At 41.1% G+C, this 16,848-nt stretch overlaps 1 protein-coding gene across 1 annotated transcript; it reads left to right on the top strand.

The window, feature by feature from the left end:
* Positions 1 to 4,225: 4,225 nt before the first annotated feature.
* On the top strand, positions 4,226 to 16,834 carry LOC308110020 (ADP-ribosylation factor-binding protein GGA1-like). The gene is made up of 17 exons (XM_080464016.1): positions 4,226 to 4,283; positions 6,761 to 6,845; positions 7,089 to 7,164; positions 7,290 to 7,388; positions 7,592 to 7,715; positions 8,254 to 8,351; positions 8,495 to 8,575; positions 9,474 to 9,611; positions 9,718 to 9,799; positions 9,897 to 10,007; positions 10,532 to 10,675; positions 11,718 to 11,761; positions 11,885 to 12,066; positions 12,159 to 12,382; positions 12,465 to 12,634; positions 12,887 to 12,997; positions 14,651 to 16,834. Exons 1-17 carry the CDS (start codon positions 4,238 to 4,240, stop codon positions 14,759 to 14,761), a joined length of 1,926 nt encoding a protein of 641 aa, XP_080320142.1. The 5' UTR covers positions 4,226 to 4,237; the 3' UTR covers positions 14,762 to 16,834.
* The last annotated feature ends 14 nt before the right edge of the window (positions 16,835 to 16,848 follow it).

The following is a 16,848-nucleotide window of genomic DNA, read 5'->3' as shown; positions in this document are numbered from 1 at the left end:
GTGTGTGTGTGTGTGTGTGTGTGTGTGTGTGTGTTTGTGTTTCCTTCCACAGTCCGAAAACATGCATGTGAGGTTAATTGGTGAGCCTAAATTGCCCCTCGGTGTGAATGTGAATGTGAATGTGAATGTGTGTGGTGTTGTGTATGTGTCGGTCCTGTAATGGACAGCAGCCCTGCTGTCCTGCTGTCACTCATAGTTGACTAGGATTGACTCCAGCGCCCTGCGACCCTGCGACCCTGCACAGGATAGTGCTGTAAAGAGATGGATGGACGGACAGATAATAATAATCTTATTATACACTGTGACTGTAGAATAATGCTTTTTCCAGAGGGTCATCACAGCAGCACAGAAGATTGTTCATGTTGCATCTTGTTCATCTGCACTGTGAGAGGAGCAGCTCTCCAACTTCATTGTGCATCATGTAATGATAATAAAGGTTATTCTATTCTATTCTATTCTAGTCATCCCACAAGGGGAAATTCAGTTGTCACAGTAGCTCCACATTGCATAAAATGTAATAAAATTAGACGGTTTGCATTCCCAGAAGAAAATGCAATAGTGACTGCTGAAGCTGAATGAAGCAGAACTGTAAAACTGACAAAGCTGAAGGAACTGATGAGGCAACAAAGAAAACAAACAAAAAATTGAAACAAAACAAAAAAAACAACCCAGAACAAACAACCCCCCCCCAAAAAAAAAGAATCATGGAAAAAGAAAGGATTAAAAGCTGTATTACCTCAATAAACTTCTCCTTCACTCACTTTCCTTCATTGAATTTAACTCCTAAACCGTTAAAAGATCGTAAAAAATGTATTTAATAATCACAGAATCAATCTCATCCTGAAAACAAATTTTTTTTCAATGAATTGTTTGAAATGATGAAACTCATCGGAAAAATTTGTTGCAGTTTGAACGAGATTTAATTCCAAAACATGATAAAAACAGGAGTCAGTCCTTAGTTTGAGGGTTAAAACAACAAAACAACGTGGTCTGGGAGGTGATCCACTGAGTCTTAAAGACACAGTGGATCATCTCCCTCACTGGCCTAAAACGACCAGCGGAGGTCGGGTCCGGGCGAGGGAGTCTTCTGCTCCAGACTCATCAGAGCTTCCTCTTTGTGAAGGACGTCGACTTTCGGTTTTGTGATGGAAACGACAGCGACAATGTCACGGAAGGTCTCAGAGAGCTCAGAAAGGCCCGAGTCCGAGTCCTGGAGGTCCTGGTGGGAGCTTCTGCCTGGTTTCTCCGGTGGACAGTCACTCAGCTGGTCAAGGGAGGGTCTATTGTGGGGGTCCTGGTTCAGGTAGGTCATGGTGATAAAGGCGTGTTGCAGCGCTGCACTGGGGGTCAGTCTCTGCTTCCCGTCCAGATGTAAGAACCCCTTCAGCAGGTCAATCAGAGCCGTCCTGTCCTCCAGCTCCAGGTAGATCTGCAGTAAGAAACAAAGTCAGGTCAGTGGATCGGCTCAGAGACGGATCACAACCTGAGTGCAGCTTTACACGACAACGGTGTTCGGAGCCACTGAAAATGCAACTTTTTGAAAACATCTCTCAACGTGGAACTTTTTGAGAAGGCTCTGACTCTATTGACGAAACAAAGCAGCAAACAACAAATATATTTCAGCTTCAAGCAGCTTTGACACAAGAGCTCAAAAATTAATTCATACTTTTTCTTTTAGACATTTATAATAATGAGTAGATCAACTGTTAAACTGCAATGCTGAAAAAATAAATAAATAAATAAATGTACCTGAAACGTTTAACAGATAAAATTGGAAATGTTTATTTTTTCACATAATCAAACGATCGCTACCGAAAATGATCCCCCCCAAAAACTTCTATAACTGTTGCATGACACATATTTTTACAAGCTTTGATGCTAGTTTGATAGCAACGAGGCAGATATGTGTCATGGCAGCATCACTGATATCTCTGTGTTGTGTATGGGATTTGAATTCTTTAAATGTGAACCTGAATGGTCTCATTTCATCTTGAATCTATTGGTTTGAATATGTATCATGATAAAATCTAAACTTTGTTTCAAAAATTTGAAATCCCCAATTCATTCTCAGTTTTCCGCTTCACTTCTCTCCATTCACACTCAGTTTTTTGATTCAATTTCTTGGGCCACATATCTGGAACCTGGTGTCAAATGAAACTACTTGGAGTGAAACGCAGATGAGAAGAGGTCTATTAAATGAGAGCAATGTGCTTTACCTTCTTAATCTGGCGTAAACACCTCCAATATCAATAATTATTGGAAATATGAAGTATCCAGTGGTGTACTAGCCTGCCGGTACCGGGACAAATCCCTGTGAGCCGACGTGACCCAAATTTGTTTTTAAATCAACTAAGAAAATAAACGAAAAAACTAATTTTTGACACCCTCAACAGTAATTTTTGGCTCGTACTCCTCCAGTTCCAGCAGGTCATACAGGTTGATGTCAAGCATTTCAAATACTAGACGTGTGCCCCGTGTCAACAAAGCACCAATAGAATCTAACCAGTTGGTCTGGTCAGGATCAAGGACTCTGCTGGCCTCTAACATTGACAGCTGGAGAGAACAAAGAGGAAGATGTGGTCAGGATCCTGGAACAAATTCTGATTTTGAACAGTAAATCTGAAGATAAGAAAATATAATGGGATTTATGGTCCAAACATTTACCTGATACTTAGCATCCTCCACCTTATCTGTTTTGAGAACCTCGATGGCTATTGTCTCAAGGGTCTCCTCTTTTCCCCACGGACCACTTTGCCAAAGCTGCTGTGTGCTGCTTTACATTGAATAATCAAGACTGTTTTCACAGCATCTTCATTTGGTTTGAGGATGTTGCTCACCTAAAGCAGCCGAGGCTTCTAGGTGAAGCCACAAGGACTTTTCTCCTCTCTCCATTTCTCGCTCGGATGTTTAATAATGTTGTGGTGGAACCTTCAAACTTCTTTTGAGCATGTTTTGATAGCTGTTTGTCATTGCAAAACTATCTTGACCTCTCTGCTTTGAAATGTGCGTCTGTCTCTACAGTTGGGAATGACCAAAACTGAGACAGTTAGGATCAGAGCAACTTTTGGTTGCCTAGAGGTCTGATTGTCCATACTACATCACGCTTGGTGCCGTTAAACGTCTCCAAGCTATTCAACTATCAGTCAGCACATGATTAGATGTGTAGGCTTTTCATGCACTCACCAGCTGTTGTGTGTTTACCGTGATCATTTTCCACATGTACAGGTACAATGAAAACACAAAAGAAAAGTGAATTTTTTCACAAACAAATTTTAGCACTCATACAAGCTGCATTTCACTGCAATACTTGTCTGTGTATGAGACAAATAAAAATCGAATCGAGCTAGACGGTTTGCATATACAGGAGGAAGTGCAAATGCAAACAGTTTTTTTGATTTATTCGGAAACGGTAAAAGACATAAAAAGCATACAGTAGAGCAGTCGTCTCATGAGCAAGCTGCGTGTTTTGACATTTGAACAGTTAAAATAGGTTACAGATCGCAGGAGATATAACCCGGCGGCAAAGAAGTCAAAATAATAATAAGAAAGTTTTGGATCACTAACATGTGACTGCCTTCAGCATTCACACAATAAGAATATCAAAGAACAATAAACACAACAATATAAAAAAATTTTAAAAGGCAATGCAAACAATGATAACATTTGCAATTTTAAAACTCACAGTATTTACAACATAGTAAATAAACTAACTCATAAAGTACAATGGAATAAGTTTTATTTATATAAAGTTTGTGGTGTACAAACATAAACAAATCAGTCATTCCAATTCACAAATTTTAACTGCAACAGCAGCAACAAAGTTTACAACGAAGATTATGATATTAAAATGGCAGAGATGAAGGAAGAACAAACCAAAATAATAATAAACAAAACAAGAATAGTTGTTATATTTCGTGTAAAATTAGAATTATACATGTGACAGTTTAAATATTGATTATCTCAGTGTGGACATTGATTATTGATGTGAATGTTTTATTTGTAGTTAACTTAAGATACTCAAGATAATAATCAACTGCAATCAAAAACAACTTGAATAATGGAGCAGAATTTTTTTTAATTTACATTTATGAATGTGACATTTTCCACTATCATAAATCCTTTATTTATTTATTTTTTGTTCGTTTGCTTTTTGACGTAGAGCGTCTTACCGCAGCCGCTCTCGCGATATGTTCGTGAAGTCTCGCGAGAGCAGCAGCTTGTTTGGAATCCCCGAAAGATGGCGGCGGTGCCTCCGGATGAGGCTAGCCTACAGTCTCGCATCAGTAAGTCATCTTTCATTTGCTTTATAGCAGATTTTTTTTTTTTTTAACGTGAAGCGACAGCCGACGCATTGCCAACAGGGCAGCGGGTTAAAGCGCCATTTACGACATGCTGCTGTCGCTCGGGGCTTTTTCCTCCTCTGGGACGTGATTTCTGGCTGTCAGCGCGAATGTCATCAAATGAGAAAAGTGTAGTTTAGAAACAGATTCAAACAGTGACGTTTCGTTTATCCTCCACATTATGTTCACTGATAACACTCCGACTTCACTCTCACCACATAAATGAGGCATTTGAATGAAGAAGTAACCCCACCAACGTCCAGGTGAGATTACCAGTTAGCTGCTGAAATCTTCCATGAAGACCAGGTGAAGCCATTCAGTCCGAAACAATTACCAATAAACAAGAACCGAGTAGCTCTTTTGCTCTGTTTCCAGCCTCATCTCCACTGCAATCACGATCAGCTCCTCTCTGTCAAAGCAGAGCTGTTTGCACATGACAAATAACCAGAAGCTGCAGTGTCTGTCAGGTTTGACTGGTTTTAAACAGGACTGGTCTGAGAGCAGCCTTCATTAAAACATTTCCTTCATATTAAAGTCAAATAATTCAACTTGCATACACTGAAACTGATCTTTGTAGATTAGGGAATGAAAATCCTATTCTTTGCCCCCCCCCCCCCCAAAAATTTTGTCTTCCTGTTGCATGAATTCCCTCATCAGTGCATTGAGTCCAATCAATCAATTATTACCTTTTAATGTGTGTGTTTCTGTCTTGGCCTCAGGACTAATGTCGAAACCCTCAGTCTTGTCCATGTTGAGCTTCAGGAGTCCTCACACTTTTGGAAACTCTTTAGATATTTACATTCCATCACAGAGTTTATTGAACAGGATCCAATTCAGCTGGCAGTCGCAAACCAGTTTGAAAAGATGCAATCAGCTCTAGTTTTATCTATTGCTTCATGTCACGAGTAAGTTTCTGCCAACGAAAAGAAGAGCTGAGCGACGGTGCTCCCTCTTTTTGTGTTTGACAGATTGTCTTTTTTAAAATAGACAATCCATACTTGTAATCTAACACTAAACTTAGTAGGTTTTGCAAATGAATTAAATGCTGATTCTCGGACATTTAAAAAAAAAAAAATATAAACCTTAAAATCAACCGGGCTTTACTTTTTGTAAATTGTACAAACATTTAAAAGTTCATATAATGATAAAAACCTTTTTTTTTTTCTCCATATATCAACATGTGACATTTTCATTTTTAGATCTACTTTAATGCATATGTTGTCGTTTCAAAAACAACATTGCACATAAGAAAAATATGAATGTTTGGAGGGACTACTTGTACAGTTTTTACTATTTTAATATTATTAATATTTGACAGCGAGCAGACAAGTAGCTGCCTTTGCTTCGTGAGAGACCATACAAAGCCATTCTGAGTGGTTTTGGTACTGTGGGCATGAGCCAAGTCCCCCAGGAAAAGAAAATAAATGTGTCCATAAAACCGGTCAGAAGACGTGAACAGCTCTAAAACCTCCTGCTGGATGTGTTGTTGACTTTGGACTTCATAAAACCCAGAGCAGCGGATGGAATGGTTCCTCATGTCAACGCTGTGCACAGACATTTCACGCTTTGCTTACGGCTTTTCTTTCCCCGAGTGACCAGCAAGAAGACACTTGTGATTCCACCTCTGATTCAGAAGTGCCTTTTCACCTTTTATCCCGTTCCTTGGAGTCGTCAGTGTGCAGTGGCTCGTAATGCTCCTCAGCCTCGGTGTACTATAAAAGCTTCTCCAGCGTCTTGAATGGACTTTGCCTGGATGTTCAGTGATTCAGCCATATTTGTTACTTATATACCTTTTCCGACGACACTTGAGCCTCCCAGCCAACTTTCCTCATCCGAGTCTACTTTGATGCAGCACTGTGAACAGCCAGTCCTTTCAGCTCTGACACACTGTAGCTGACTCATTTTTGGGGGTGTCACTGAGCGTCTTCTGGATAAATGTCAAGGCAACAAACTTGCAGGGAAAAAAAAAATCTGTCGGGAAGATTATTAGTATTCATACTGCATCGACTGATTTATAACGTTTTTGGGCTGGAGTTTATACATATCAAAAAGTAAAACCAGGAACTGCTTGAAACATGCTCTAGATTGACATTATATATTCATGTATAGAGAGAGGTGGAATCGGGTGCTCTCGTAGGGTTTGCCAGTTGATGGGGGTGTTTTGGCTCAAGTTTTATGTTTGTTTGCCAGCCTGGGTATTTAAGAGAAGACTTGCTTCGAGACTCGGTGGTGGCGACCATCAGAACCAGTGAACATCCAGTTAAACGCTTCTAGCTTCACGGCCTCCAACGCCAGATAGATCAGTAACATGATACTCCAATTTTCTTTAGTGAATATGTGTTGCTTAACTTTCACCGACAAGTAAATGCTGTTGAGCAAATGCAGCGTTTGAGTTGTGGCTTTGTTTTCCCTGTACACAGACAAAGCTACAAATCCCCTGAACAAGGACACCGACTGGGACAACGTCAAAGGATTTTGTGATCAGCTCAACAATGAACCAGAAGGGTGAGATGATAATGAATCTCATGTTTGCGTCGCATATTTAACCATTTAATGCGACACCAGCTGCGGATTCGGACCGTCTTCTTCAACCCTTCACAATTCTATCTATAGATATCTATCATAGGATCTATGATAGTATTTTTATTTTTTTTGTGTTTTTAGTTTGTCATCAGTGTCACAGCCAAATCATAAACCGTAAAAATGAATCAACATACTATAAAAGCTTTTTTTTTTTTTTTTTTTCAGTCCTCAGCTTGCGACCAGACTTCTGGCCCACAAAATCCAGTCTCCTCAGGAATGGGAGGCGATTCAGGCACTACTGGTTAGAGCTTTTCCTTCATGCAATGTGTGACTGTGTTGTGTTGCTCATGAGTTTAGAGTTCTGTGTTACACTTGTCAATGTCGGTACGTCTTCGGGGAAAATTACAACCTTTGGTCCATTCCCAGGTCCTGGAGACGTGCATGCAGAGCTGCGGGAAGCGATTTCATAGTGAAGTGGGAAAGTTTCGCTTTCTCAATGAACTCATCAAGGTTGTCTCACCCAAGGTAACAGTTGAAACTCAGTACTCATGAGAATTTTTTAATTTTTTTTGTAGTTTAACTTGTGAAATGTACCACTGTGTCCTCATAATGTTTGATCTAAATACTACTTTGGTTTTTGTATCATTAGTCAAAGTTGGTTACAAAGTAGGTTTTTTTAAGAATGTGCACAATTATTCGTAGTAAAAAAATTACTTTCTGTCCTGCAGTATTTAGGAGCACGGGCTCCTGAACCAGTGAAGAAGAAGGTTTTAGAAATGATGTACAGCTGGACGCTGAAGCTGCCAGATGAGACCAAGATAGCAGATGCATATCAGATGCTGAAAAAACAGGGTGAGAACGCCACACGGTTCTAACTTTCAATGACACACCAACTAACTAAAGATCCATTACAGATATAAGTATTCATTCTCTTCCTTGTAAAATGTAATTTGAACATATTTAGTTTCTAGATTTCAGTGATATTGTATCTTGTTCTTGCTCGGTTTATTCTAACTCTTGGGTAGGAAGCATCGCTTCTCTTTTTCAGCACGAACATGAGACTGATGTTTAGTCATGCTTCGTTGGAATATAAACAGCTTCCTCTAAATGTAAACCTTTGTCATGAGTCTCTTTTGTGAAGTCATCTGCTCGACTGTTAATAGTTATTGATATGTTCTTTCCTTAAAGTGACTGTCGATTGGAACAAAGAAAGTAATTTTTTGTTAATTAAAAAAATACAAATCAAAGTTTTTAATCTTCTCTTTATGTATGTTATGGACATCCTACATCTGATCTATGCTGCGTGTGAATAATTGAAACGGAAGCTGTGCTGTCAATTGACGACTTGTCTATTTAAGGTTAATAGACGTCCTTGTTTTTTTTTTCCCAGGCATTGTCAAGCAGGATCCGGTGCTTCCTGACGACAGAACTTTGCAACCTGCTCCCAGAGCCAAAAGTGCCATCTTTGAGGATGAGGAGAAATCGAAGGTTATTATTATACCAACAACACTAGATACGTTTCTTCTAAACTAAAGGGATGCATTTGTATGTTAGATCTCCCCATGTCTGATGGAAAACACTCTTCCTCTTTGCTTTCCTCTCCCTCTCATGCTCTTATCCTGTTTTTGTAGATGCTGTCTCGTTTACTTAACAGTACCCACCCTGAAGATTTAAGAGCGGCAAACAAGCTCATCAAGGAAATGGTCCAAGAGGTGAGTCACTGCCTTTGTTCTGCTCCACAGGATGCGCTCACACAGGCGTCTGTGATCGATTACTGTGATGAATTACATGGCTTGTTGGTTTTATATTTTTTTAGAGCTAAATAACCATTTACAATAAATGATTGAAGGTCAAAATGCAGATTTAAAAAAAAAAAAACCCGTTTTCCTGACAATAGAAATGTGATCATTGGGATTATTGAAGTAGTTTTAATAAAGATCTCATGAATTTACATAGTTTTCACACGTTTATTATTTCATTTCTTTCACAGTATCAACATACATAGTGACATAAGAACCAAACTTCCTGTTATTTCAAACACCTGGTCTTGTTGGAAATGGCAACAAGTCTTAGCATTAGCTGTGCTAGTGTGAGAGCTAATGACTGTTGAGGGTTTTTATTTAATCCAACATGAAATTTATCTTCTATTCACTCTGGAAGTGATTCTTTTCTGCTGTTGCACGTCATGGTTGTAGTGTTCTGTCTTCACATTGAGACCTTGTCACTTCAGTTTGATCCGATTTATTTTCAACATACGTAAAACGACTAAAGAATTCAAATGAACATGTATGCATGTACTACGGCATTAGTTTTTTTGAGGTGAAAATGCAGTGTCAATCCAATTTTTCATAATCTGTTGTCGTCTCTGGAAGTATTTTGTATTATTCTCTTTATATGATCACTTGAATATTTGAGAACTCCAAAAACCTGACAAAGATCTAATCTTCAGTGTGCACGTAAACAGGATCACTAATTGTTGATTGTTGATCATAAGCAGTGTACGTACATACATACATGTTTTTTTTTTACCGCTTTATCCAAGTTTGGGTCTTGAAAGAACCGAAGCTTTTCAGAAATGTGTACTCATGTCCGTGTTGTTGTCGTTTGCAGGACCAGAAGCGGGTGGAGAAAGTATCAAAGCGAGTGAACGCCATCCAGGAGGTGAAGGAGAGTGTGAGCCTGCTGAGCCAGCTGCTGGAGGGCTACAACAAGGAGAGCTGCTCCCAAAGCAACCAGGAGCTCATTAAGGTTTGTTGAGCTCAGCACATTAAAGCCAGTCCTGTAAACCTGCTGCTGCCGCCGCCTCTCTGCCACTGATGTGCTTTTCACTCCCCCAACATGTTTCTAATTGCAGGATCTTTATCAGCGCTGTGAAAAGATGAGGCCCACACTGTTCCGGTTAGCCAGCGATACAGAAGACAGCGACGAGGCTTTAGGTCCGTTTATATATCGCGTTTAAATTGGACCCATTTTACGGGATCAGGATCTAAATTGTTCGGTGTGAAACGCACTTTTTAATTCTCCTTTTCACAGCGGACATCTTGGGGGCCAACGACAGCCTGACGCAGGTCATCAATACGTACAGACGGCTGGTGAAGGGGGAGGATGTGACGAAAGATGGGATAACTGACCCCCCAGAACCAGGTCTGTGTATGAGTCTGGTGTCAAATCATGTACACAGATCAGCCATAACATTATGACCATGTGAACGTAAAGTCAATAACGGATGTTAGTGGGTGGGATATATTTAAAGTCTCCTCATGTCTTTGTCTACAAAGTTGAACTCAGTCAGAGTATTTCCAGAACTACAGCTTCTGGTCCTGGTCTGCAGTGGTCAGTATTGAAAGTGTAACAAGGAGAGAAAAGGAACACCAAAGATTCCTCACCGCATGAGAAGAGTAAATTCTGGCCCATCTGGACGGATCCAACACTGTAACTCCAGCTCAAACTGCAGCAGAAGTTAGACCTGATTTTAATAGACGTGATCAAAGTCACACAGTCGGTCAGTTTGTTACATCTACAGCAGCTGAAGGGGATCCTGCACAGCAATAGACATATATTATGGTTGATCAGTGAAAATGTTATTTGGCGTCTGTCAGTGTTTCCTTTATGTCTCTTGATTTATGTGAATGTTTGCATGACAGATGTGTGTTTTTCGCCCTCATCAGGTAGCAGTAGTTCAGCTCTGGTAGACCTGACGGGACTCCACATTTCAGCCAGCGCAGCACCTTCCAACCCGGAGTCGTCCAGCTTCCAGACTCTGACTCAAACCATGGGCATGAGCCTCCTGGATGACGAGCTCATGTCACTGGGTAAGCAAGAAGAACACATCTGGTTTGTGAGTGTGAAGGCAGATTACTAAGCTTAACTTTTTTGTTAACAAGCCGAATCCAAGAAGTCAGCAGAGTGAGGTCAGGTCAGCTCAGTCAGCACTAGTGTTATTTTTCCACTCGTGAAAACACAGCGTCTCTCCACCTGGTACCAACAGAATAGAACTCGACACATTCCTGATTGTTTACATCAGTTCTCAAACTCAAACTTCAGTCGAGAAGCCACATACAGCCCGACTTCATCAGACAATCCCCTTCACTGTCCACTTTTAAATCTAATCTATTCCTTGACTTTTAACCATGTTTTAAACTCTGCGCCTGCTTTTATTGTTGTCAATTTTATTGTTTGTCTTACTGTATTTTACTGTTTTTACTCTTTTGTTGTCATTTTTATTTAGTCTATTATGTGAAGCACTTTGGCTTCAGCCACAGCTGTTTTAAATTGCTCTATAAATAAAGGTGAATTGACTTCATCTGGAGTGGGCCAAATAAGTGAAATGATGGAAATGTAACTTTTTATATAAACTCTAAATATTTTCTTTGTTAGGTGCAAAATTATAGAAATACTCTGCTATAGTTCTTTTGGGGATTTGTTTGTTTTTTACACAAACTGAACAAAAAAAGATGTAAATTTAACATTGTACAGAAAACAAACCTCAGCATGCATGTTTTCTTTTATTGCTCACCAGTGTGGTTTCGATGCTACTTTGTCATTTAGTGCTACTCTTATCAGCTCAGCTCTCTGTGTGGTTATGTTCTCTGCTCTCCCTTCAAAGAAATCTCAACTAAATAAATAGCAGTTATTTCTTGGAATTTTTTTTTTAGTAATCTTGTTTGAAGTTTTGTCTGCCCTGTGGGCTGAATTTGAACCTCCAGTTGGCTGATTTTGCCCAAAGGTCAAATGTTTGACACCCCTGGTGGAGATTATATTCATTTTTATAATTTTTTTTTAATCAAGCATTTGAAAGGAAAGGTTTCCTTTTGAGAAAACGTCATTCAAACTTTCTTTTGTCCGATCCTTTAGGGTTGAATCCATCGGAAAACTGTGACTCTCACAACTCTTTTCAGGTGTGTAGATATGAGCTTTTTAAAAGTTTGTCAAATATCCTCCCCAAATTTTTTTCCTGCATTGTATTTAGTCCCGACAGCAACTCCATGTTCAACTTAAATCTTCTCCCTTCATTTTCTCAGACATCGGATAGTGTAGAAACGTCTGTACCAGCTGCAGTGTTGCGACCAGCAGTCCTGCAAACAGCACAGGCTCCACCAGCAGGGGGCTCCACTGCGCCTCCTAAAGCCATGGAAGAGCTGGACCTGCTGGGAAAGACGCTGCTCCAGCAGTCTCTCCCTCCAGAGAGCCAGCAGGTCAAATGGTGAGAGAGACACACACCGGAGACTAAAAGTTATGTGACAGAAAGAAGTGTGGTTGACATCTCGTTTGTTTGTTTGTCTTCACTTCACGCAGGGATAAGCTTCAGCCTCAATCTAGAGTGACTTTACGAGATCTCCAGACGAAGTCTAGCACCAGCTCCGTTCCCGCTCCTTCTGCTCCCTCTCCTGCACCATCCAGCCAATCAGAGCAGCCCGATGTTCTCCTCCACTCCAGCCTTCCTCTCACTGCTCCGGCTGACCCGTACGACGCCATTTCTCTCGCTGATGTCACTGTGCCTCTGGAGTCCATCAAACCTAGTAAGCAGTGTTGACCTGATGTCCAGGTGAAAGAGATCACACGGTGTCAAAATAATATTTCTGTTGTGTCGTTTCCCTTCAGGCAGCTTGTTACCAGTGACTGTATTCGACAAACACAGTCTCCGGGTTTTGTTCACCTTCGCCCGCGACTGTCCTCCATCTCGACCTGATGTGCTGGTGGTGATCATCTCCATGCTGTCCTCGGCTCCCATTCCAGTCACCAACATCCGCTTCCAGGCCGCCGTGCCCAAAGTAGGTGCCCCCCCCCCCCCTCCCCCCACCCCTCCAGCTATTAATAATAATGACGGCCGTGGCGAAGCAGCCACTGCCTCGTATCGGCCGGCTGTGACCAAGATTAAAAATAGCAATGTGGCCGTCGAAGTGAGCTCAGTTTAAAGCAGCCTGCAATGTCAGCGTCTCACGAAAGACTTTCATTCAGCTGAGAACTATAAGTGTGAGACTCGTTCGATTGTCTGATCTGCTGCTTTCCTGTGTGGCGCTCAGGTGATGAAAGTGAAGTTGCAGCCTCCCTCCAGCACTGAGCTCCCGGCCTTCAATCCCATCCTGCCTCCAGCTGCCATCACACAGATCCTGCTGTTGGCAAACCCTCAGAAGGTATTCTTCTCCTGCAGTCATGTCACTCATTCATCACGCCCTCCCTCCATTCTTCCTCAGGGCAGCAGAAGCGTCTCACTAGTAAATGTAACTTTTCAGACGCTCGTCAAGCTTACAGGCCAATTACCACCGGTCCTAACAAGCAAGTGGAATACACTCAGAACTTAAATTAGTTGCATAACTGGACCTGCTACAGAGAGCCGGGTTGTGACTAAAACTGCACAATATATCACAAATTCATGAACATGCGCGACAAAAATGTGACTTGAACAGCAGTAAATTGTGTTTAAAAACATTCTGCATTCGCATGTGAACATTTCTATTCAATCAGATGGAAGCTTAGGGTTACTGTACAATAGGTCACAAATGGCGCTTTTCCACTCGTTCCTCCTCAGCCTTACTCGACTTGACTCTACTCTCTATTGACGTACTTTTATGTTACCTGCGTAACCGAGGTTTCAAGCGAGCTAAGGCGAGTGGAACATGTGACGTCGGCAGACGGGGGGCCGCTGATTGGCCGGAGCGTCACAACACAGATGAGTCAGAAGGCGGCTCATTCACCCCGTCATTTTTTAAACCCGATCACAACAAAAACGCTCATAAACAGAGATAGTTGCACAAAAATTAACCCCGTGGAGCAGCGACAGTGTGTAAAGGTTTTTTTTCTGGTGGCGACCAGATTGATTCTGGAGCTCGACGGAGCGACCTGCTCCGAGTATTGAGAGGTCTCTGAGCCATGGATACCACCGGTGTTTCAGATTAACTGGTTTCCCTGTTAACTGGTGACTGGCTTCCTCTAGCATCCCCTTTCCAAAGTAGATGGTAAAAACCCAACTAAAATCTGTAGCTGTCCCGGCAAGCGTCGTTCATCCACATTTCCAATAAAGTTTGAAGTATCATACCATCTGTTTGTCTTATTTTAACATCAGCTGCAGCTAATGGCTTGTGGCAGAAGTCACCAGATAACAGGGGCACCAGTGAAACCGAAACACGGGACAGTGAAGCACCATCGTAATGATCCACATTTTGTAATATTATTAATAAATACATAAAAATAAATACTGTTTAATTTATTATTTGAGCTGATATTGACGGTGGGGGGGGAGTCCGATTACTCCGTCCAAACTGTGGTTGTACTATATTGGAATGGAAAACGACGAGGCAAGTCCAGTCAATTAGGGCTGCTGAAGGACTAGTGGAAAAGCTCAAAGTGTGTTTTAAAGAAAAAAGGGTAAGATGGAGTTGCAATGGAAGGAACCATCATGTTGTTTCCAGCTCTGTTAACAAGAGTCTGAATCTTATGCCTGGTTAAATTTTGACTTTATAAGACAGACCTGCCTCCAGGTACTTTTGGTCAAAATGTGGATTAAATTAGTCGGATTAAGGTCATTTAAAAGTGATGTGCCATTTGTCACCAGAATGGAGGCTCTAGTTCCTCCTACAGACAGAAACATACAATATAGTGTAATATCCATTGGTAATCAGTACTCATATTGCTGTAACTCATACAATAATCTTTACGCAACTGTTCAAGATGATCCTTGAAAGTGAGGAATGTTTCCTCCAAACTGTCACGTCTCTGTAAGAAATGTGAGTGTGAGATCCTTCAAACACCGATGATCTGAACGGGCATTTTCTCTTCCTTTGCTCCAGGAAAAAGTTCGTCTGCGGTACAAACTGACATTTAACCTGGGGGACAAATCTCACGACGAATCCGGCGACGTGGACGAGTTTCCCCCTCCGAGCGCCTGGGGGAACCTTTAGCGACGTGGCGCCGCTTCCCGCCATCCCACCTGCTGCTTCCTTTCACGTTTAGTTCAAAGCTATCCGCAAGCCACCTCAGCGGTTTCCGGTTCAGCTTTTGGAAATACAGACAAAAGGAGTTGTGGGGAAACAGCTTCTACCTTGTGCCTTCCTTCACAGCCTCCCTTGTCCACCTTCAACCATGACCGTGTTCCCGAGTGTCGTGGCTTCTTTTCTCTCCTTCAGTCAGTCCAACGCAGACTGTCGGAAATGTTCAATGAAGCGAATTTGTTAAACAGGATGAGCCTTTTCAAACTGAATGTCTCAATTTGTTCTATTTACATTCGGATAATCAAGTCCCACATCATGTGAATTACATGTAACAGCTGGTGTCTCATGTTATTACTATCATTTTGTTTTCCCTCCTTGTTTCGGTCAGTCTCCCTGTTCCAGGCCAAACTTTTTGACCTTTCTGGAGGAGTTGCATGTTCTCCTAGTATATGTGAGTTTTCTGGTGAAACGTATTCCAAACACATATGCTGGAGGTTGGCGACCTTATATTGGTGTGAATATGTGTGTGTGTGAGGTTCTTCAACCCGCCTCTTCAAGGAAAAGCACCGGTGTTACAAACGACGTGAATTCATGATGAGTCGGCAAGAGAAACAGCGGGACTCTGAACCATAATTGATATCGGTCATCCATAAGCCTTTTTACAGCTTTCCCTACTGGGATGTTTTGAAAAGCCCCACAAACAACAGGCCCTGAATCTGTACCTTTTCTTTTTTTTTTCTTTCCTCTGCACTTTTTTGTTTACAAGAGATCTGCACACTTCTGTTCCTTAAAATGTTTCTGAATTTTTAGATTCAATTTTTTTTTCCCTCACAGAAACGTACATGCACTTGTTTATTTTATTATAATTTTGCACATGAATTGATTCTTTTTTTTTTTTTTCTCCAGAGTTTGTCATGTTTTCTGCCTTTTTAACTGTTGATTGACCCAAAGAGGGACCCGAGCTGGCGTCGCTGACATCTGGTTTGATTCTACCACATGTGCCTGAGATGAAACTTTTGATTTCCCCTTTTGCTTTTGTACATTTACTGTATGTATACGAACGATTTCCATGTTCATACCGGAAACGACGTGCAGAACAGAATCACTCTTCATATCCACGGGTCTGTGATCACATGAGGGTTCATGATTAAAGAAATAAAATGAAATTGAAGGAAAACAAATACATGGCAAACTCTACTATTGGTTGAGCTGTAAACTTAAATTTAAAGCATGTTCAATTTCATTCCATTTCAGTAAGCTGTGATATAATCCCATAAATCAACAGTTTTTTATTTGCCAGCGCAGTTCTACTGTTGCTCTGTAGGAATACAGGCTGGGAGCAATATTGAAAGGAAACTAAATTGTTAATGCAGTTTGTAGAGAACGACCATTTGGCCTGCCACTATTATTTGCTGTAGATGAAGCACTTACATGGCTCTAACAGAGAACTATATCAGATTCAAAGCACAACGGTATTAGATTATCCCACTGAGGAACCTGCTGATGAGTGATTTTACATAGAACACAACCTGAAACATGCACGACGTGACCTAAAGGGAGAACTGCGTTTTGTTTCAGCTGAATTGACTTTCTCCATTCACCTCCTCTCAGCTGAAACTTCCGATTTATGTCATTCCGCACTGCACAGCCCTGCATGTAATATTGCCCTGGTATTACCCGTCCTGGATGCTTGACAGAGACTGTACTACGAAGTGTTGCAGGTAACAAGAAAGCACGTCATGAGGCTTTAAAAAAAAAAAAAAAAAAAAGAAACTCTATACCAGAAGTGTGCCGATCTAAACCGTATTAGAGGTTTTAAAGCCTGACACAGAAACGACAGCCGCCGTAACAAAGTAAAAGGCAGTTTAGGACTTGCACAGATGTGAATAAGGGAAGGTCGTTTCCATTTGTGATCCGACTGTAAATAATAGCATCGTGCCATTAAGCATATTTACTGATGAAAACGTGTACATACTGCTGGGTACAAACTGAGAATGTACTAAAAAATGTGTATTTAAAGCAAATAAAGTGGTTTGTACAGGGAATTCTCCTGATGT

The sequence above is a fragment of the Lipophrys pholis genome (genome assembly GCF_963383615.2).
Source record: "Lipophrys pholis genome assembly, chromosome: 5".
NCBI classification, from domain to species: Eukaryota; Metazoa; Chordata; class Actinopteri; order Blenniiformes; family Blenniidae; genus Lipophrys; species Lipophrys pholis.
This window is presented reverse-complemented; position numbering and strand designations above follow the sequence as displayed.